The sequence below is a fragment of the Phocoena phocoena genome, chromosome 3 (assembly GCF_963924675.1).
Source record: "Phocoena phocoena chromosome 3, mPhoPho1.1, whole genome shotgun sequence".
NCBI lineage: Eukaryota > Metazoa > Chordata > Mammalia > Artiodactyla > Phocoenidae > Phocoena > Phocoena phocoena.
Window position 1 is genome coordinate 125,964,754 of NC_089221.1, and position 23,560 is coordinate 125,988,313.

General features: G+C 44.0%; 1 protein-coding gene across 1 annotated transcript in view; it reads right to left on the minus strand.

Moving 5' to 3' along the window:
- Positions 1–22,547, minus strand: part of SH3TC2 (SH3 domain and tetratricopeptide repeats 2) — a 47,069-nt gene extending 24,522 nt beyond the window's left edge. Inside the window, exons 1-10 of the mRNA XM_065873728.1 lie at positions 22,439–22,547; positions 22,288–22,335; positions 20,267–20,365; positions 16,674–16,801; positions 13,400–13,505; positions 11,621–11,764; positions 10,367–10,568; positions 9,524–9,597; positions 7,146–7,341; positions 1,538–1,671 (exon numbers count right to left, since the gene is read on the minus strand). Of these exons, the coding sequence (XP_065729800.1) occupies positions 1,538–1,671; positions 7,146–7,341; positions 9,524–9,597; positions 10,367–10,568; positions 11,621–11,764; positions 13,400–13,505; positions 16,674–16,801; positions 20,267–20,365; positions 22,288–22,335; positions 22,439–22,547 (1,240 nt within the window). The remainder of the gene's footprint in view (positions 1–1,537; positions 1,672–7,145; positions 7,342–9,523; positions 9,598–10,366; positions 10,569–11,620; positions 11,765–13,399; positions 13,506–16,673; positions 16,802–20,266; positions 20,366–22,287; positions 22,336–22,438) is intronic.
- Positions 22,548–23,560: the final 1,013 nt, after the last annotated feature.

A 23,560-nucleotide genomic window follows, 5' to 3' on the forward strand; every position in this document is an offset into this window, starting at 1 on the left:
TGAGTGTCATTGCACATACTTAAGATCTGCAACCCCCAAAGGTCCCACAGCCAAACACAGCAGAGCTAGAGGGCTGGGCTCTGGAGAGCCGTTCATGCACCTGGCCCTCCCTGACGTTGCGGAACATGTGCCAGTCTTATGCAGTCATTTCTCTGCAGGCCATGACCACCGAGAGCACAAATGATGCATGAGTTACCAAAAAAATGCTTCCTCTGGGAAGAAGAATTACAGGGCATAGGCCTTGGGGGAGTTGGAATTTCCCAGTAAGATGCACCCTCTGCTGGTTGCTTGGTGCCAGGGATAGCCTGTGCAGCCATAAGGCGTAGCCCTGCACCCAGCAGAGTTGCACTCCTGGTCTGTAGATAAGAGCTAATGGACTGCCCGAGACCTGCCCCTGGACCTCTCTCAACCACTGGATCAACGATTGCCAGATACCCCAGATCCAAGCCTGTAGCCACCCTGCCTTCAAGGCAGACCCCAAGCAGTCCTTGATTTTTACACCTTTCAGACCTCCTGCCTACCAGGCTGCATTCACAGCTTCAGCTTCCTGGCTCAGCCTGGTGGGGCAGTGTGATCGGCTTGCGGCAAGAAAGTGCTGCCAGGGCTGGTGCTGATGCCTGGGTGAGGTGCTCTTCACAGATGTTCCTGTGCCTGGGAGAAACTCTGCAATTCCCACCTCTGCTCCGGGAGCTGGCCTGAGGGTCCCTTCTGCAGAACCTCTGGCTGCACCCATGAAATGTGTGCCATCTGATCTGGCCATACAGGAGCAGACACACCATCACCATCACTGAAGAGACAGGAGAAACAGGAATCCCTCCTCAAACCCTGTCAATGAATGCACTTCCTGACACAGAGCAGTGGGCCCCTCCCAAAGTAAAAGAAAAGAGTATCATTCATTCACTCAGTCAGTCATTCAGGCACTGCTGAAAACTGTGCTAGGCACTGAGGTCCCTCACCCACCAAAAGCTAACACATCCAACGGTCCAATGTCATTTTGTGTCAGGGGCAGTGTGGTGAAGTAGGGACTGTCCTGACGAGAAGATAGGGGAGGGCAGTTCTTATCCTGGCTCAGGCACTAATTCACTTGGGCCTCAGTTTCCTAATCTGTAAAATAAGAGGAGAAGTCATCTCTTAGGGTCCTTCTAGCTATGACACTCTATGGCTCCACCTTTATTACTGGGGAGCCAGACCTACTTCAGCCCTAGAAGGAAAACCCTCAGTCACAACTCAGGAAGTTTTCTTCTCCAGGATTAGAATGGGAGGCTCAATATGGCCAGCCTCCCATGCTATAGCTGAGTTGATTTCATCACATCTCAGAGTTTCTAGGCAGCAAGTCCCCCTCCACTCCAGAACTGTCTGAAATGCAAAGTGAAAATGCTGCTAATCAGATATGACCCAGGTCATCAACTCAACCGTGGTCATAGCCTCACATTCATGCATAGGATTATACTTTAGAGATATTCTGTTTCTAGTTAGGAACACTCCCTTAATCTTGAGGAGCCTGGGCTTTCACAGGGTCTGAGGAGCAAACACTCACTAAGCCGGTAGACAGATGTTATGTCAGTCTGAGCAAGCGTGTGGAGGAAGCTGGCACACTCAGCTTTCCTGTCACTTCCCGGGACGCCCAGAGAGCATCTTTCCTCATCACTGAAAAAGGTGGAGTTCTTGCTCCTGTATTGAGGCAAAAGACATGGACACAGATCAGTGCAAGGTTCCAGACATGACCCCTTCTCTTTTTGCCCTAGGACGTAGTGAAGGACACAGAGAAGCCATCAACCCACATGCCCAGAGCTGAACTCAGACTCCTCATCTCACTATTGTATAATGTATTTATTTATACTGCCAAGGAAGAAGAGCTGGTAGCACCTCATTTGTGCAGAACTGACCTCTGCCGTTGCTGAATTGATCAAAGTGGCAATGAAAACACCCCTCCTGTTAAAACTGCATCTCCCAAGAAAAACAAAGCCCCTTCCTTTGACTCCTACCCATTCTTTGAGATCACATGGTGACCATTTTTAAGGGAAGAAATAGGAACTGGCTGCCCTAAATGTAAGAGTTGGAAAAGAACCATTAAAAGATGTTTCTTTGACAGGTTATTTCAAGAAAACACTCGGAACTAATGACACAATCTAGAGGAACAATGGAGAAAACTTGACTGTGGCCAGAACAAACCTTTCACATTGGATGTTGACATCTGATTCCATGACACAGAACAGTGTTATGTAGCATTAAGATAGAGAAAGAAGGGCTTCCCTGGTGGTGCAGTGGTTGAGAGTCCGCCTGCCGATGCGGGTTCGTGCCCCGGTCCGGGAAGATCCCACATGCCGTGGAGCGGCTGGGCCCGTGAGCCATGGCCGCTGAGCCTGTGTGTCCGGAGCCTGTGCTCCGCAACGGGAGAGGCCACAACAGTGAGGGGCCTGCGTACCGCACACACACACAAAAAAGATAGAGAAAGAAGGCTAAGGTGTGGGAAGGGGGTAGAAGGAGGGCCTGGGGGCTGGAAGAAATGATTATAAATAATAGAGTTCTGTATATTCACTCCATTGTGTAAGCTAATTGTTAAAACTAATTTGCTCACTAGAAGTCTGTCACAGAATCAAAGAATATGAAAATTAGAAGTGGCTTGGAAAGTATTCAGTCCAGTGCCTATCTGGATAACACTTAATATCTCTTTCAGTTCTAAATATTCTTTAAACTTCAGAATCCAGTTTAAAAACAAAAATAACTTAGAAGCCCAAGAGTTAATAACAGCTAACACTTGGGAGGGGCTTATTATGAATCACACACTATTAACTCATTTAATCTACACAGTTGCTCTATGATACAGGTACTATTCTTATCCCCTTTTTACAGAAGAAGAGACTGAGGCACAGAAAAATAAAGTTGGTGGTTAGGGAGCGGTAGAGCAGGATGTAAGTAGGATGTAAGAAGAGGTTCTCTCTTTCAAGCAGGGTTAATGGAGTGTCTGGGATGGAGTGCCATGGTCTGCCACTTACCCATTATCCCCATAGCTCAGATAAATGCAGTTTGAAAGTCAGTGATGAGAAAACTAGCCATTAATGTGAACTGCTCAAGGTCACACCTCTAATCAGTGGCAGAACTGGCACTAAAGCTGTGTCCTGACATCTATGGCTCTTGACACACTTATTGAACCCCCATCTCTCTGGCTTGACCTCCAGATTCTCCCCAGCACTCTAAGAGCTTCCATCCTCAAAAGAGCATGTAATTGAATTCTACATCTAAACTCATTTGAGATAAAAAGAATATGATCCCAAATTTCTGTAGAACACTTGAATTTTACAAAGCATTCCTGAATTTACTATTTCATTTACTCTTCATAATAATCCTATGATGTAGGTATTTTTATCCATATTTATAGATGAAGATTCAGAAAGTAATTCAGTGCCACGCTCAGAATTACACAGTTAGAGAGTGGTAAAGCTGACACTGAAGCTGAGGTCTTCTGCCTCTGTGTCCATTGCCTCATGGCTGATCTGCTAAGGTCCTGAGTCCCAGATACTTAGAGTCTAAGAAGCTTGACAAATTACATTAGGGCTTTCCCAGCATGGATACAGGCTTAGAAAGAGTGTGGCAGAGCTTCTAGAAATACGGCAGGCTGACATGCTCCACACAGGGCTACTGAGAGTCTTCAAAGTCACTCTGGCCAAATACAAACACTTTGTCTATTCGGATAGAAGGCCTGCCTGAGGTTTAAGAATGGGTTTTCCAGCTGCTGTTGCTGTGAAATTAGGTAGCTGATGTTGAAATCTGGGCTGTAAAAAAGGAAACCCACAAAAATTTGCTTCCGCGGATAAGCAGGATCCCTTTCCCATGTGTCAGAGGCAAAGACTAAATCTGACTCAGAAAACAGCTTCTGAGAAATTTCATTCTCAATACACTGCCAATTTGGTTAAATGAATAAATCAAAGAATACATGCATGGATACATATATACATTCATACATGCATACATATGTACAAACAGGGTACAAACACTTCAGGGAGTAATACACCAGTACAGGGAGGAAAGCTGGGGGAAGAGGATGGAGATTTCAGCAAATGCTGGACCATCTTCAGAAACCTGACCCTAAACGAACACAGACTAAGAGTGCCACCCAGTGGCCTGATCACAGGGACAGCACAGCACACAGGGATGGTTCCCAGGACTTCCACACCCTGGCTGCTGCTGGCAGGTTGTTTGTGGGGTTTTCCTCCAATTGCTGTTTCGGGGGTATCTATAATCTAGAGAGTGATTTCTAGAGTGTGCAATGAGACAGTTCTCCTCTTCTCTCCCTCTCCCACCCCTCCGTCTCCTGTCCACTTTCCCCTTCCCTACCGAATGCGCAATCTCTGGTGCATGGGGTCCCACAGGTGAGCAGGTAGAGGTCAACAGGCAACTCTGTGCAAGTAAGGAGAAGGTTTCCTGACCACTTGGATACAGGGGATGATATTCTGCAGGGTGAGTGTATCCTGTACAACCAAGCCAGCTAAAATGTGATGATCAGATTAATTTAGTAGTACTGGGTTATTGTCATTTGAGGCATGATATGAGGTACAGAAGTTCAATATAATTGATTAAATCTGACACCGGCCCCCAGTATCCTGTTAAAACTGCCTCTCAGAGATTACCACCCACAACAGTAACAGCAATAACACACACACACACACACACACACACACACACACACACACACACACACTGTGCCAGGCACCATTCTAAGTGTTTTACACATATCAGCTCATTTCAACTCAAGACAATCCTATGGGCAAATACTAACACTGTATGCATTTTACAGATGAGTAAACTGAAGCTTAGAGAAACAAACTAACATACCCAAAGTCACCCAGCTGGTAAGCTAATGGAGACACATGATGTGCTCACATGGCCATAAATGCCTTCCAGGAAGTCTGGCTCTGGAATTCTTTATTACTGACCTATGCTGCCACCCAATGACCAGTGACCTCCCCAGGGCCAGTGACTTCTCAATGGTCAATTTCAAAGGACTTCCACAGTGTTAAGCAACCCCCACCTCCCACATGGCTGGTTCCTCCCCCTCAGCCGTCCTTCTTTCTTCCTCTGATACATTCTTTCTTCCTCTGCTCTATAAATGGTTCTTCCCCATGGAGTCTCTGTTCTTTTTATTCTTCCTCCCTTTCACTAGGACCTCAGCTGCGGGACTCTGTTTTTGAAAAAGAACCCTAGGGGCTTCCCTGGTGGCGCAGTGGTTGGGAGTCTGCCTGCTTATGCAGGGAACACGGGTTCGAGCCCTGGTCTGGGAAGATCCTGCATGCCGCGGAGCGGCTGGGCCCGTGAGCCATGGCCGCTGAGCCTGCGCATCCAGAGCCTGTGCTCCGCAACAAGAGAGGCTGCGATGGTGAGAGGCCCACGAACCGCGATGAAGACTGGCCCCCGCTTGCCACAACTAGAGAAAGCCCTCGCACAGAAACGAAGACCCAACACAGCCCAAGGTAAATAAATAAATAAATAAATTTTTGAAAAAAAGAAAAAGAACCCTAGATTTAACATCAGCAATCTGCAATTCCAGACCCAAGCCATGGTTCAGCTGTTTCACTCCGGGGTCCTCAACTACTCCTGCAGTAAATTGAGGGGCAGTTTTAGCAGTTCTCACCTAGGCTGCACACTAGCCCCACCTGGGGAGCTTTTACAACCATGGCTGCCCAGGCCCCACGCAGGCCAATGAGAATGCACTGCTGGGGGCGGAACACAGGTATCCGTATTTGTAAGCTCCCAGAATCTCTAAAGTCTGTTGACCGGTCCTAGCAGTGCCCTCTCCTCTCCATTCCCCTTGCCCCTTCCCAAATGCCCCTAACCTCAGCTTTCTCATTGGTCTCCTGCCTCCAGGCTCTCCCCTGACCATGCACACCTCAGCCAAAGCCAGGGCTGGCTTCCTAGACAGGAGTCCCAGTCATATCATGTCACCCTTGCTCAGATACATTCAGTGGCTCCTCATGCCCTGACAGGCCCATGGCATAGGCGTTTCCCGTCTTTATCATGGTCCCGCTGAGCCTCTGTCACATTACCACCCTCCTGGTGACCGGCCCCCAACAACATGAATCGTTCCTCAACATCCCCCTTACTTTCCTACCTGTGACCTCCTTTCCCTATTGACGTCTGTTGAAATGTCTTACACTGGGCAAAGCTGAACTCACAGGTTACCTTTTTGAGGAAAGTTCTCTTGACACCCTTTATCTCCTTCTAAACTCTCATTGCTCTCCATACCTCTCCAGGAGCATAGTGAGTGATCTTCCTCTTATAGAGGTACCTGGGTTCCCACATTTCTGTGTAGGGAAAATGACTTTCTCTCCCCTCTCCCTAAAAAGGACAGGGCTTAGAGGAAGCTTCTGCCCTTGGTCCACTCTCCTTAGTGGCTCTTTCCACAAGGGAAGGAGTTCCAGTCGGAGTGTTCAGAGCCTTAGGCATTGCTTGGGCTGTGTTTTCCCCATGTGGAGGGCTACAGTGTCTCAAGGTTAGCCACCAACTCTGTGTTCCCTCTTGTACTTCCTGGGCCCAGGCTTTCTACTGTTGCTATCCCCATGCAGGATGGCCAACCAGAGAGACCAGGCAGTACTCCAGCACTCCATGACAGGGTGGATGGAGCAGGCTGGCCACCTGCTGCTGACTGGTCATGTGCTGGCTCTGCTCCTCAGAACCAGCCCTTCTATACTTAAGGCAGGAAAGAGTAAGAGGCACTCTGCCATCCTGGCCAACACGGACTTCCCATACATTAAGCTTTCAGCAGACAGACCTATGTGGGAGGGACTCTCCATTCACTAAGCTGGAGTCTATAGGTCCCTGTATGTGTACTCCCCTGATGGGGCCCCTTGATTGGGTGGGAAAGGCTAAGAGCAGGCCCTGGGTTTGGGGGGTTGTGTTTCTCTCCTTGCACAGAGGAAGGCCTCAATGACCATCTGCTGAAATGAACTGAACTGACTCCTTCCCTGATCACTCATATTTTCTTTCCTATCACTCCTCATGTCGCCTTGACTGTCAGAATGTGCTCCTCTGGGTTCATGTTACCAGGAAACCCTGAAGCTCATCTTCAAACCTGCTCAGAATGGGGCAGGACCACTGGGGAAGGTGGCTCTGCTCCAGCACATCCCAGAGGGTCTGTGTGTCATACTCACATTGGGGAATAAGAATCAGGATCTATGTTCCTGGTGGGGACAAAGCCCACTTCTCCTGAGAGCGCTGACTTCCCAATGAACCACTGAAGCCCAGGAATGACAAAGCCGATGATCTCAATGCTTTCTCCCTGGTGGAAATTCAGTTCATCCTTTTCTTCCCTCTCATATTCTTTCCAGGCCTTACATTTTCCTCTACCTGTGGGAAAACAGCACACAGGTCAACCAAATAAGGCAGGAACAGCGGAGCCATCCACTAGCTTCCAGTGTAATATGAAATGAAGAGTTCCCAGACTTTAGAACTTTAAGGACCAGTAAAATTTCTCCCCCCCCCCAAAAAAAGAAATTGGCAGGAATGATATAGGGTAACTGGCTTTTCATTTGGCCAAGCTAGGAAATTCAAAAAAGGAACTCCCATCCACTTTTACCACCGTTTTATAAAAGAAATTTTAACAAACGTAGTAAATATAATCTCAGAATACTAGGTATACCTTAAAACAGAATAAAGGTAGCTTATGTCAAACTGCAAAGCTCACTATATTGTCCTACTTTGTCTGATTTGCCATTATGTAAACACTTTCCCATGGTTGGCACAGATCCACAGACCAGGGTGAGGACTACTGTAGGATCTCTCCATTTCCTTCTGGCTCCTTTGGCCACTATGACCTTCAGTTTCCCCAACTGTAAAATGGGGATAATGAGGATACCTGTCTCTTACAAGTATCAGGAAGAGTTAAAGAGATAAAGTGCACAATGCCTGGTACCTAGGCAACCCTCAATACATGTTAGCCTCATATCACTGGCGAATAGAAAACAGCTGGTTACCCAGAGGGTTCTGGAAGACTCCTCTTCTGACTATGGTCACTACCTAGCTTGATCAGCTGCCAAGCTATGATCTAGTAATGATATATTTATGAGAATTGTACTCTCCAGTTTACAAAGTACACTTATGTCCCTTTTCTCAGATCTTTCTAGGAGCCCCAAAGGGTAAGCAGAGCAACTATCAGAATCTCCTTTTTATAGATTAGAAGGTGGAAGCACTGAGAAGGTACGTGATTTGTCCAAGGAGTTTGTGTGTGAACTAGAACTTAAGTCTCTCCACTGCTGTTAACCCTTCTTTCCACTAATCCAGCTCTAGTTGAGGTAGCAGTTTTTATATGCCCCAGTTTCCATATTTGCTTTAGCTCCCCTGCTAAAGCTACTGGATTTTTTTTTCCTGACATTTTTGGTCAAGTTTCTGTTGACTGTGTCTTCAGAATCAGAAGTTCCCACTGCTTTGGTAGTATCTACCATGTGTTAAACACTTAGAATGTGAGAAAACTGTACTAAGTGATTTACAGATGTCATTTAGTTTAGTTTCTCATGACAACATTTAAAGTTGGTTTTACAGTAACATTTTACTAATGAGGAAGTTGTGACATTGTGAGAGCACGTCATGAACTGGCTGAGGTCACACTGGTTTTAAGTTGTGGGGCTAGAACTGGAACCCAGAATAGGACTTCACAGCCCCATGTGCCTAACGACAAGGCCATACTGCCTCAGATAGGTAAAAGTCTTGTTTGTGGTTGATTATTAATTAGATCTAATGTCTGGGTCTCATAATTCCCTCTGTTTCTTTTTTTTTAAAGTGGTACTTGGGCTTAGAACTTTAAAAATTGCACTTTGTGCTAGGTGTAGGAAGGCAGCTCCAAGGATGAAGATGAAAGGAATGTATATTCTAGATACATAGAAAACATTAAATTTCCTTATCCAGTAGATACAAATACACTTATAGATATATGAATATGTGTATATATTTATGTGTGTGTATGTATATATATAAATATACATACATACATACACATGTGTATAGAGATTACATAAAATGTATGCATTTATACATATATATATATGTATGTATTTCATCTATTCAACATATTTACTGAGTACCCGCTATGTACCAAGCATTCTTCATCTTCCTTAATTCAAGATTAACTTCACAAAACTCTGAAGGAAATTAGAAAATGTTTTGACTAGAGATTGAAAGCAGGCAGCCTGCACTCCACATCTGGCCCACACAGGGCTTTTTTTTTTTCCCACATATTTTTAAATCCCTATGGTCCCTACCATTCCCTAACATCTTCCCTCCAGGCCCTCCACACATCTGTGTGTTCTGCCTGTCCCTGGAGGTATTTATATCTACAGTACAGCCCTCATCTGAGACCTCTCATTTCACAGGCAAGGAAACCCATGGGAACAGATGGTATAATTGGGTTCCCCAAATTCAGTCAGCAGCAGAGGTGAGACAGGAATTCACATCCACTGACTCCAAATCTGCCGATAAAAGGAGGAGGCAGAGCAATATTATCTCCCTAATAATACTGCCTTCAACTCAGCCGTACCGATCTGATAGGAGCCTGTCCAATCCCTCTTCCTGGAAAGGCCACAGCTTCCTGGATAATTCTTTAGGAACCATCTGCCAATGGAAACATGGGGTTTGCAAACATGGATTTCAAAAAATTTGAACAGTGAGCAGAATAATCCATTAAAATGATGCTGATGATGATAAGTATTCTTGTAATTTTGGTTACTTTTATTATAATAAATTTAATGAGAACTTACTTTTTATCAAGCACTGTGAAAAATAAAGAAGCTCAGCAGGCCTGGGATATTATCTGGCTCAGCAATTAGCTTGTCAGTAAAATATCTAACAAAGGATCCCATTCCATTCTCACTGTCAGATTCTCTGCCACACACAGAACCCACTGCCTGGAATCATGCTTACTGTCACTCTCTCTGTTTGAGTTTACAACATCTTTCAGCAAGGATTCTGGAAATTTAGCGTGAAAAACATCCCCTGATGTTTAAGGGGAGCTTATATAAAATGCAGATTTTTGGATCCAACCTCAAGAGAGTCTGAGGAGGGCCAGAGGGTATAAACTTGCAGTAGAATCCCCAGGCAACTCTGGTACAAATGGTCCCCAGTCCCCACAGTGAGAAACACTGCATTGGAGACCAGGCAGTGTATTTCTTCTTTGGTACAATGTCCATCTGAAACTTTGAGTTGTCTCCATTTCATCTAATTGTGCAAATCTTGACTTAAAAAAATAACAAAAGATAAAAAGCCCCCCAGGTTTGTTCCCTCCCTGGCACCACGGATGTCCACATCTGCAAATGTGCCTACTCTGTTCTGCAGACCTCAGTGTGCTCTGAGACCCTCTCCCAGGAGGTGAGTGGCTACTCACTGGTGGAAAGGGAGAGGCAGGGGTTCCAAGGCTGACACTGGCACCAAGCCCCGCTGACCCGTCACCAAGGACACGCCTTCCCACTCGAACTCGCCTTCAGCTGTCTTCACCGAGATTAACTCGTTCTTGCAAAGTGTTAAATACTCCCCTTCCTTCTCAGCTGGCTGAGCCGTGGAGCACGTGGCTCTGCAGAAGAAGTGACCTGCAGAGAATGAGAAAAGCTCTTTCCAAGGAGTAGCAGGAAGTGAAAATGGAGTATCCCACTATGTATATTTCCATCAGAGCCCAGATACTCTTCTTTCTGAAAGTAAAGTACACAGTCCAAGGGGAGGTACTACAAGAGGACTTTGTGACCCCAGGAAAACTGGTACCAGGGAAAAAAGCCACTGAGAGGGAATTCACTTAAAATAGACACCAAAAACTCCAAATAATTCTCAAGAATGAGGTTTAATTGGGACTTCACCTTGAGAAAAAAATGAAACAACAGTTCATGAAAATACATTTAACAGAACTTCAGTTATAATTGCAACCTCATGTTAATCTTAGGACCAAAAAAGAATAACTTAAGTTGATTTGGGTGAATATAATTTCTCCAACTAAATTTCACAGTCATACAGTATGAAAGTTTTTCCTTCATATATGATTCATGCAAAACAATCAGAAAGGGAATCATTATGCAAAATATTCTATGCAAATATGGCTCTTTCACTGTCTATGATGTCATCAGTCATTAACCGGTTGGCTGCAGCCTTGATTGGATCCTTCCTTGTAAACAGACTGGTGGGTGCTCCAAACAGTTTCCCAGTATCACTTTCCTCGATCTCATGAAATCATGAAGGTTTTGCAAGATCTGCAATTTTATTTTACAATCAAATTATATCACATGTTTGGAATAGTGGTTCTCAATCTTGGATGCATATTAGAATAACCTGGGCAACTTTCAAAAATACCAAAGCCTGATCCCCATAGCTAGAGATTAACTGGCCCCAGCTGAGCCTTGATATGGCATCTTCTTAAAATTCCCAGGTGGTTCTAACATCAGACAATCAGTGAGACTGGCCTACACAGCTGTTCATGTGATATTGATGTTAAACTGACAGAGATGGTTGAAGTAATATTGTAACAGGTGGGTTCATTTGTGAATATTTTCATGTTTGAATGGTTTTTGTCTCCCTTTGTATCCTAGTTATTTCAAGGACTCTGATAACATATATCCAGATAAGACCCCCATCCCCACCCCTACACCATGCTCACCTTCCTGGATCAGAAGTCCCAGGTATATTGTTTCCAGGTGTTTATCATCTACTGACACGTGGATCTCTGTATCCTCCACCAGTCGGCAGTTAAGCCAGTACTTGTGATCAAAGAGGAGATGCTCCAGACACATGGATACGTAGCCTAAGAAGTCAACAAGATTCCTCAAGGGCATGATTTCTGCCATTAGCTGATCATTAGGGTGAGCAATTTCCCTCCTGAATTTCTCCCCCAGACCTCCATACCTAATCTGACTCCACTTAACTGGAATTAGAAGAGCATAAGAGGGGTAGCTAGAAAATTTCTAAAATGAATTGATTCTTCTCAGCATCTGTTGGGAAGTACAAATCATTTTTAAATGATATTTATTTTCAACATATTATGGGTTTCCATAAATGTATAATAAGATTATCAGACCAAGTTACTGTTTTATAATACATCCAGGGAGGAATCTCCAAGATTACAATGTTGACACTCGGAGTTCCTGGTTTTACCTTAAAGTTCTCCCGACCAAATTCGAATTCTTGTACCCCTGATGACACAGTGGCTGGGGAGGTTCTCCATGGCCCACAAATGAGTCAGGATTTACTTCAACATCCCTCTGACCCTGCCCCTCACCCCATGCCCAGTAAGATCTCACTTGTTAAAACCAGACTAAAAACTGTGCAAACTGTAAAACTGTTACAAGTATGGATAGTATTTTATACATTCCTATAAATTTAAATTATTTGTATGAAAATTTTGCTTCTTTCTAGACATCCTCACTTTCTTAAGATGCAGAACCTGTCTCTTTCCACTCTGCGTTGTGCTGATTTAGGCCCTGTGTATCTTCTATAATGGTGCTTCTCATACTTTCATGTGCACACAAATCACCTAGGGACCTTATTAAAATACAAATGCTGGTTCAGTAGGTCTGGGTTGCGGCCTAGGATTCCATGTTTCTAACAAGTCCCAAGTGATGCTGATGCTGCTGGTCCATGGAGCACACTTTGAATAACAAGGATCTCTAATGGTCACAGAAGGAGATGTGTTGAATGGAGAGCAGAAAAATCACCATGACTACAAGAGGAGAACTTATACCTTCTAGCCAAGAGCCATCTTGACCCTCCACCCCTACACAAAATCGCTTCCTGTGTAAGTCTGCATGGAACCCAGCATTTTGTAAGAGAAGTAAAACATGCATCAATTCAAGTGGCCTCCTCTTGCTTTGCTTGGTTTTCCTTTGCAATTGTAACTTTCCTATCATGAGTTATTCTCCATGGAGAGGGCAGGTAAACTACTTCCCACCACGTCAGTACTGGTGCTGTGCCCCAGTATCCTTCTTTACCTTCTAGAAAACCCTGCAACCTGAGGCCCCTTTAGCAGATAAGTCCCCCATATCTTTCTTTGACTTTTCCAAAAACATGGAACATGGATCTGGAACTTTTGAACAGCTACTTAGATCCTACTAGAGGCTGTTCTCTTTTTTTTTTTTTTTTTAACCATCAATTTCTAATCTAGCTGTACTTTGAATCTAGTAGATGATCAAAAACTGTTTGCCAGTTTTAACTGATTATCTAATACTCTCTTCCTGAAACAAAGAAGTGCTGCATGTGACATTTTAGAGCAATATTTGCTTTAGATTTAGTTCCAGGCAGTTTGTGATATTTCAAAGGTTAACCATCTATGTTAGACTCTACTGCTTTTAATTATCAGAGCCAGACCAATTCCTTAATGTCAAGCTCTGCAAATTGGTTAAACTGAGAAGCAGGTGCTCTACCTGCCTGCTCCATGTCATACCTAAGTTCAGGTAGGTGGAGAACTTCCAGATTTCCTCCATGGTCTTGAAGGTAATGAGGAACTGGGCCTTCTGGGACTGTATACACACCAACCTAGCTGAGAGGTCCTGAGTGAAAAAGAACAGTGAGTCAGCCTGGGATGACAAAAGCGTCCTGTGAACAAGCTCACGTATATACAACGTGCTGTGTATGAACTTCTTTTTTTGAGATATAATTGACATGTAACATATTAATTTTTAGTGTGTAACATAATGATTTAACATATGTATATATTTTGACATGATGGCCACAATAAGTTTAGTTAACATCCACCACATCACATAATTACAGATTCTTTTTTTCTTGTGATGAGAACTTTTAAGATCTATTCTCTTAGCAACTTTCAAATATACAACATAGTATTGTTAACTACAGTCACCATGCTGTATGTTACATCCCCAGGACTTTTTAATCTTATAACCAGAAGTTTGTACCTTTTGACCACTTTCACCAATTTTGGCATAGATTTTTTACATCACAAAAAAAAAAACAGGAAATAACCTAAATGTTCATCAATAGGAGACTGGTTAAAATGAATCATGATTCATCCATACAATGGAATATTATGATATTATGCATCCATAAAAAAGAATAAAGAAGCTCTTTGTGTATTGATACAGGCTCCAAATATTCACTGCTGAATGAAACAACAGCAGAAACAAAAAGGAACCAGAGTATAGAACTGTGTGCAGAGAATGTTATCTTTTGTGTTAAAAAAAAAAAAAGAAGTATGTGTGAGAGGGTGGAGAATGAATCACAGAAGGCACCTTGGAAGCAAATTTGATTGTGAATCTATGTTTAATAATTATTTTTACGAAGCTAGCAAACAGAAAAACCAAACCACACAAAAATAAAAAGTATCCATAATCCCTCCTCCTAGAGATCATCAATGTTAACAACTTTGTGTATTCTTTGAATCTTTTTTCTGTACATGAGTTTCTATGTAACTATTTTTATATAAATAGAATCACATTAGTAAGTTGTTTTGTAATCGTTCGTCCCTAAACAATGTTTTGTGAACCATCTCCTATGTCATTAAATAATCTACATTATGTTTAATGGTTACATATGCTGTTGTCACATTAACATAATTAATTCTTAATGTTTTCTTATGGCTAGACATTTGAGTTGTTTTAATTTTTTAACATCCTAAACAGTACTGTGGTAAACATCTCATATCTAAATCTTTGTATGCACCCTTGATTGTTTTGACACAAGTGATTCCAAGAAGTGTTAACTGGGAATGCACATTTTCAATCCTAAAATGCAGGAGCCAAACTACCCTCCAGAAAGGTTGTGCCAGTTTACACACTCACAAGCAGAGCAAGAAGAGACCTGTAACACCCCCCCACCCCCTTTTTAAATACCTGAATAAAAAGGCCTGAATCACTGCCTAGACTTGGTTTTCCCCTAAAATCTTTTTTGCTTGTCCAAGCATCTGGACTTGACTATAACAAGTGATGATCAGAATGTCCCTCTCCCTCCAGGCCAGTCCTACCACCAGTGATCAACCCCTGGATCCCTGTCCTGAGGGAACCCTGGAGAAAGAAGAAGAGGATAGAAGGATCCAAGGAAAAGCCCCTACTTCAGCAAAGTCAGAACTCTGGGGTTCTCCCATACCAGGCCCCAGGAGGCCCTGGATCCTTGGAGGATATAGATCCTGGTAGTCCGGGAAGAGGGTCCTAAGTAAAAACTGATTTACAAGGAAGTTACTATATGCCAGGCTCTTCAGCAAGAGTTTGATGAGCAATGCCTCATTTAACTTTTACAATATCACTATGAAAGAGTGTAATTATAGGAGTTAACCCATTCTAAGATGCACTTTTATCACATTTCACCATTTCTGAAATAAAAGAAAAAGAAGTGTGGCATCATAAATAATGGGCAGCATTTATTTTCTTTCTTAAAATAGTGTGTTTATAATCAAATGGCACCTCACATTTAATAGAAAATGGCATTGTCCCTGTTTTATACTCAAGGATGCCAGGGTGCAGACAGGGTAAGTCAAGGGAGCTGTGACACCCAAACTGGATCTCAGTTCCAACTGACTCCAGGCCTCAGCTTTGGCCCACAAGCCTGTCCACTCAAGACTCAGCCCAGCAGGCCAGTTTGCACAACCAAACCCAGCTCTTGCCTGTGTCAAAAGCAACTCAAATTAAAAGAAACTCTATGGTGCCTGTTAGTAGCTAATGCCTCCAAGTTCCTGAATTCTGGAGATTTAAAAACAAAATGACTCTGCTATATATAACATATCTACTATTTCTGGAGCACATCCTACCTACCACCCAAGCACAACACCAAGCTCTCTACAGATACTATCTCATTTACTCCTCCCAACAAACCAAACACTATATTTTTTGTTACATGACAGATTAATAGAGTATGTTTCTCTTTTTAATTTGTATCAATTCATACAGAAACTGTAAAATAACTATAACATACTAGTTTATTATGTAAAGCAATGTTCTCTTTCCCCCACCTCTAGTTGCAGCAAATTTTAAACATTCCTGACTTCAGTTCTCCTAGTAAGTACCTCCTAAAGTATAAATAATTTAGTCATACCCTTCTTCCTTGGTTTAGCACTTGAAGATATTATCTACCTACTACGAAAGATGAGAAATTGGTTTATTTTATTGCCTTTTCCTCCTCTCATTCTAATATTTATAGCTATTAATTTTTGATTAGCAATTTTGGTACATAAAAAAAGTACACTTACCAGTGGTTACCAGTGGCTGAGGAAAGGGGATAGAGGGGAGTTATTGTTTAGTGGGTACAGTGTTTTAGTTTGGTATGATGAGAAATTCTGGCATGGACAGTGGTGATGGTTACACAATAATGTGAATGCATTTAATATCACTGACTTGTTCTGTAAAAATTATTAAAATTGAAAATGTTATGTATATTTTATCACAATCTTAAAAAGTCAAATTCACATTTTTTAAAGAGTATACTTTATGAGGTAGGTATTATAATGATTCCCATTCTACAGAGGTTAAGTAACTTGCTGAAGGTCAAAAAATTAATAGTGGCAGATTTTAAATGAAGTCTTCTTTGACTCTGACTCCAAGGCTTGACCCATTCCTGCTGAGCAGAGAATGTGTACATTTTCCTTCATTCATTCAGTCAGATGTTTTCTTGAGGGCCGACTTTCTTCCTAGCACTGTTCTAGGTGTTGGAGAGGCTGTTGTGGACAGACACAAGGTGGACACAAGGTTGCACTGCTCTGCGAAGCTCACCTTAAACAATGCACGCACCTCCTGGTCCTCATTCTCCAGCGCCCAGAGCCGCCTCCTGGCTGCTTCTTGCAAGGGGCCATTTACACACCTCCTGGAGCGGCTCTTCACACTGAAGGAGAGCGTCAGATCTTAAAGAGAACAGTGAGAAAGATCAGGATGGAAATGCAGAAACAGGGAAGAAAGAATTAGATAACCCCCAATGTTTCCCACACCCAACCCCTAAATTGATGTTCTCATCAGAGATTACAAGTGATCTTAACAATTCTCTGAGCACATTCTTTAAACTTTCCTCCCCCAGAAGAAAAAATGCTGAAGCCCAGAATGTTCTGGAATCACAGGAGTTGCTGCAGTTGGGCTGGTTATTTCTGTTTGTACAGAGTATATTCCTGCTCTGCCTGGCACTGAGGGAACAGTGCCTCACAGAACCAGCTAGAACATATCTTTCCTCCTGTGGATGATTTATGAAAGTTTCCAAAGAATACTAATTTATCCATATTTATGGAAGTATATTTAGATGTCAAATGTATCATATGTAATAGATATTAATACTACATGCATTATACATATACACATGCGTTTCCTCTAACCTGCTTCTTTCTGATTATGCATTTGTTGTTCGTCAGGGTAAGTGGCTAATATATTAAAGTCTATCTTTAATATCTTCAAAATGCACATTCATTCAATACTGTGAACAGAGGCTGTTTTAGGTGCTGAGATACAGCAGGAAACAAAATAGACAAGGTCCGGTTCTCAAGGAGCTTGTATTCTTGGCAAGTAACCAATTCCATGAACACAGTAATTTCAGATGGAGAAAAGTGCTATGAATAAAAAAAAAATGTTAATAGGGTAAAGAGACAGAGTGATGGAGCTGTTGGAGAGTGGATAGTGTTGCTGGGAAAGGCCACACTGAGGAGGTTCATCTTATAACTGCACTTTGCCATGTGTCTTCTTCAGACAATACGTAGCAATTGCATTAATAATTATCAAACGCAATGAACCTTCAAGGCAGCAACTAGGTAGGCACAGAGGTCTGTCTTCTAGCCCTAACCTGCCAGGGCTTTTGCAAATTCCTGAGCACATTACAGACGGTCCCTGTCATGCTGGCCTGAGAACACAGGCAGCCTGCATTTCTGTCTTCCTGTCTCTAACCTAGAAGTCGTGGAAATGCTGTGGCTGCAGGCCAGCTCTGATACGACATGCCCAGCTGACCTGACATCGGTGAGAGCTTTGGGTGGATGTCTGTTCCACTCCGTTCCTCCCTGGCTTGTGTTCTAATCTCATGCAAGCCCTCCATCTGCCGCAGTCCAGGTCCAACGACTGTCTGGTAGCCTCCCTGACCACTGATCTCTAGGAGGAGGTAAAGCCCAGGGAGAAGGAGTCACACAGACGTGGACTCGAGGCTCGGCTCTGCCTTTGTTAACTGCACCACCCTCAGCAGTTAATTACCTCTCTACGCTTGACTTTTCTAATTAATAAGATGGCTTTTAGAGTACTATCCCACAGGGTTTTTAAGAGGCTTACTAAATGAGGTTATGTGCATAAAGCATTTTGTTCAGTGCTGGGTGCATACTAAATGTTCAATACACACGTGAGCGTGAGCTTTTGCCCCCTGCAACCCCCCACCCCAGTGCTCCAGCAGTTACTGCTCGCAGCCCCCAACTTGTTACAATGTAATTAACCTTGACACTGATCAATTCTGTGATTTCTGTTCACCAAACCTCCTGTCCTTTCAAAGCCTGATCTAAACTCCCCTCCAGAATCTTCCTGGGAAAAGCTCCTGATAAGTGACGGCCCCTTCAATGTGACCCTCCTTGCCATGTACTTGAATCCATGGTTATAGAACTTGAAAGACCTGGATTTAAATAAGCAAACTGCTTGTGGATCTCAACCAATGAGAGCTGATACTCAGAGCAGCATCTCTGTGCCACTGTGGGATCCTATAGTGCCCTCTTTGGATAGGGGAATAAATCAAGTTCACTCTAGTCTTAGTGTGAAGTGCATTTTGTCATTTTTTTAATACTTCTGAAAACCGGTGGTTTAGTCATGATAATGTATCTGACTGATTCTGTCTGGGACTCTTCCTCATAAAGAAGAGGGTGGTAGTTGGAGCTGAGTCTCCCCTTCTCACCCTATGACCTTCCTGGAAACAGCAACATGGCAGAAAATGCTGAAAGATGGACAAGTTCAGGTTCAGGTGGTTAAGTTTCACCTACATGTACCCTTTGTTCACTTGCCTTCATGCACTGATAAGACAAAATGCTGACTCCACTGTGTTCAGGAGACAACAGATGGTGGGTGATTTAGCTTTTTCAGGGATGGCCCAAGCTGACAGACAGATAAGCAGACTGACGCAACACCAAAAAACAGAGGGCAAGGTTTTTCTTATTGTCAACCAAGAAGTCTGACAGAATTTGAAATTGGGAAAAGAAAGAATATGGCATGACATTACACTGTTTACATAGTGTATATCCTTCAAAACATTCATAATGCAAATCTTTTTTCACAAATCTCGATTTTGTATGCTGGATAAAAGTACATGTTTGGGCGGCAACGGAACACCCTGGTTACAAACAAGGACCAGGGATTGAATGCCTTTCCCATAACGTATTAACTGTGCAGCACTAGGGAAGTCACCTCCCTCTCTGAGTCCCTGTTTGCCACCTTTGAAATGCAGAGTGTGGTGCCACCTTCTAGAGGTGAGCATGTGAGGATGAGAAGTAGATGCAGGGATGACTTAGCACGTGCTTAGCATGTGATTTGCCCTCAAAAGTGGTCCCTGTTACTGGATAACAGAAACTGTATCTTCTACAGGTTTATCCTCAGAGTTTCCAGTACAAGGTTCAGCCCAGGTGTAGCTCTCTTTCTGAGGATGGTTCTCTCTTTGCCAGCTTCACTGAAGTCTCTTAAGGGGAACACTGTGAAAGATATGTCCTGAGAAAAAGATTTTTTCCACTTTAATTTCAAAATCTTTTTCTCCTTCTGAAAGATTCAGACAGACATCCTTCTGCTCAGCCAATCTCACCCCACATACTCAACCCTTTATTCACTTAATTATTTAACCAATTCTGTATAACCAACTCTGTTTTTATTCTGTATACTACCAAAACAGAGTTTTGGTAGTATACAGAATACAAACATGACCCCCATGGACCTATTCAATTATTCATGTATTTATTTACCAAACATTTTCTGAGCACCAATTATGTACAAAAAACTCTTTTAGGTACTATGTAGAATACTTAATTATTCAAAAAATTACCCCTGCCCTTCAGCACCTTAAAATCTATTTGATGATATACTTTATTTAATACAGCAAATATGTATGGAGCTCCTAATATGTGCCAGACTGTGAAGAACTCTGAGTGTTAGCTTGAGATGGCTTAGCTTAATCTTACAGGCAATGGAGAGCACTGGAAGATTTGTGAGCAAGTGAATATCATAGTCAAGGTCATGCTTACAAAGATGTATTTGATGGTGGTGCCTAGAAAGGATCAGAGGGAGGGAGTTTGCAGATGGGACTGATAAGGGGATTACTGTAATATTCTACATGGAAAATATTTTTTAACTAGGTTTTGTCTTTGGGGTTTAGATACCTGGAGTCATATTCTGTGGCAGGAAACATTTTTCCTTGTTTTCAGATAAGGATATAATCTCAGTGGATATGGCTGGATCCTTGGAAGAAGTTTCTTTACCTGGAGGAGATCAAATGAAAGATCATTTACGAGAGTATAAGAAAGCTATAAGCAAGGATTGCAAGTTTTTATCAAGTGATCATTTTTTTCTCAAGGGCTGGTGGCCTAGAAGAACTCTAATTGTTACCACCATCGCCTAATAATTGTTTAGTATTCAACTAAAGCATACTATCTCAATCCTATAGCAGCCTGGGTGTTCCCACTTTATTAAAAAAAAATTTCCCACCTACAGGTCAGACTGAGTCCCATGGCCTAGTATATTGAACGTGTTCAATATATGCTGAGCCTACAAGGTCATTATAGATCTGACTACAGCAAGGTGGATAACACAAGTGCTGGAGCAGAGCAAGTGGGAATAGCATCATAAGGGAGGTGGCTGGGGCATGGCTGTAATGGCCCTGAAATGTATGATTGTCCCCAGACTGCCCTGTCTGCCCACTATACAGAGTCCTGTATGGGACTTCTTTCCTCCCCAGCTCTCTAAAGTGTTCCTGTCTTTGCAGCTGTAAAATTGGAGTGAAAAGGAGAGGAAAGAAAACCATAGCATAGACTAAGGTTAAGAAGGAGGCTATTTTGATGGCATGGGGTTGAAAAGAGAAGAGTACAGCTATAAAGCACAAGGCAGCAGGTAAAAATGAATAAAAGGGAAATTCAGGGCTTCCCTGGTGGCGCAGTTGTTGAGAGTCCGCCTGCCAGTGCAGGGGACACGGGTTCGTGCCCTGGTCCAGGAAGATCTCACATGCCGCAGAGCGGCTGGGCCTGCGAGCCATGGCCGCTGAGCCTGCGCGTCCGGAGCCTGTGCTCCGCAACGGGAGAGGCCACAACAGTGAGAGGCCCGTGTACCGCAAAAAAAAAAAAAAAAAAAAGGGGGGAAATTCACAAGTATTGATATGGGATGTGGGCCTCCTTCATGGTATCCTCAAAATACAAGAGATCGCAAGTCCTTAACACATTACTGTTGGTTACTCTGTTCTTTTGAACATGACACTGCTCAAGGACTCCACCATGGGGTCAGAAGATTATAAGCATTACCTGATACTGGAAATAGGGATTAGGAATCTTGTCTCAACCACCATTTGTCAGTCATTCATCTAATCAATCCAGCTTCTTCAACTGTAAAATGCTGGTGGATCAAACTCAAGCAGACCTACCACGTTTGCATTCTGGACCTGTGTTTCTGTTGATGCAGCCCAAGAGTGATAAGAGATGAAGTAATCGCGCGCCATCCAATCCCTGCTGGTTAATGCTGAACCCAAATCCTCATATTGCTGCCGAAGTCTTTGCCTTCTTCTGTGCCTATACAGTGGGACTTTGAGATGCGAGCTGAGGATCTTCCATGTCTTCATAGCAGGAACAGTTAGCACTTTTTTGGGTAATGAACAGGGAATGAAATGGATTTTGGCTTGAATGGGCTGAAGGACAGGCCCATTAGCTCACAGCTCTTCATCTAGCAAATCTTGTTAGGGGTCAGTGCCGAAAGTTAGGCAGCTTAGCTAGAAAGCTGGCAGCAATGAGCCATAGTCTAGCAGGATCATTTTGCAATTCTGCCTCCAGGAACCAGAAGTAACTATAGCAAAAGGGCTCTGGCTTGGGAATCATGAGATATGAGTTTGCACAAATCAGATTCTCTGATACATTAGGTAGGTAACATTGGTCAAGATATTTCATCCATCCATTTTCTGAGATTTCACATTTCCCAGTCATAAGTGAGGGCTTGATCTAAATTAGCACTTCTCAACCCTGGCTGCCTATTCAAATCCCCCAGGTTGCTTTTTAAAAATATCAGTGCCTAGGCCTCATCTCCAGAAATGCTAATTTACATCGTTCATAGTGCTGCCCAGTCATAGGTATTTTTCTTTTTTTCTCCCCCCTCCCATGAAGAACGGCACGTGGCCTCACGGCGGGGCCGGCCCACCACTCACCGGAAGGCAAGGGGTTCTGCCCACACACGCTGCGGAGGCTACTGTGAGCTTCGGAGGGGCGGCGGCAAGGAGGTACGGTGCCCCAACGCTCCTTCTCAGATCTCTAGAGAAGGCTTTCCCACCCAGGGTGCGTCGTCCCCCAGTCCCCCACCCATCGTCTCCCCATCAGGCCCACGGACGCACTTCGGGAGATGCCAGTTCTCGGCTGGGGCGGGGGCGGTCTGTGATTGGGTAAGCATGCGGTCAACATGAGCATTCATGGTCAGGGGAGGGCAACGCCTGCGAAGCCTCGAGCTCCTGCGTTTGCCTAACCAGGGGGCTTGCCTGAGCCCCCCTTCGCATCACCCGGCCCGTCACGATAGCTCACACTCCCGCGTGCAACCTCGGCGGCGAAGGGGGAACACACGGCCAAGTCAGTCCCCCTGCACGTATGAGGACGACCCCCACAAGGCACCTGCCCCTACGAGGGACACAGGCGTGCCTTCCTTATCACCTGGACTCCCCAAGAGAGCTGCTCACCAGACTCACCACTACAGGGGGAACCCGAGGGGCTCGCTGAGAACAGGAAGCGACGCCATCCCAGGGACGCCTGGAGCCAGCCAGAGGCACCGCAGGGAGTAGGCGGGACGTTCACGCATCGACGGGGGCGCGTGGTGAGCTGTGGGACGCCTCGCGAGACTCTCCGAGAAGGCGAGGCTAGAGTGTCGGCTGCGTGAGCGGACCGGGTCCGCCCAGCGACCGCCCTGAGGCAGGGGGCAGGAGACCAAGTTCCAGCGGGGATTCCGTACCTCTGCCTTACACACACCACCAGCAGGCAGGGAGGAGAGGCAAGGGGCCGGGGCCGAACGAGAAGAGCGGTTCTGGTCGCCATGAACGTCCGTCCCTCGTCAGTCGCGACTTGGGCCCGGCCGAGAAGAGCTAGACATCATCTAGCATTGATACAGGTATTTTTCTTAAGTTCCCCAAATGATTCTGATTTAAGCCAGTATTAAGAACCATACATCTGGTGTGATGAATTGGGAGATTGGGATTGACATGTATACACTGATGTGTATACAATGGATGACTAATCAGAACCTGCTGTATAAAAAAATAAAATAAAATTCAAAAATTAAAAATAAAAAACCATACATCTACGTAAAGTTTTCACACTTTAATGAATGTATGAATCACCTGGGGCTATTGATAAATTGCAGATTCTGCCTCAGTAGATGGAAGCCTGAGGTTCTTCATTTCTAATGTGCTCCCAGGTGACCATCCCGCTGGTCCCAGG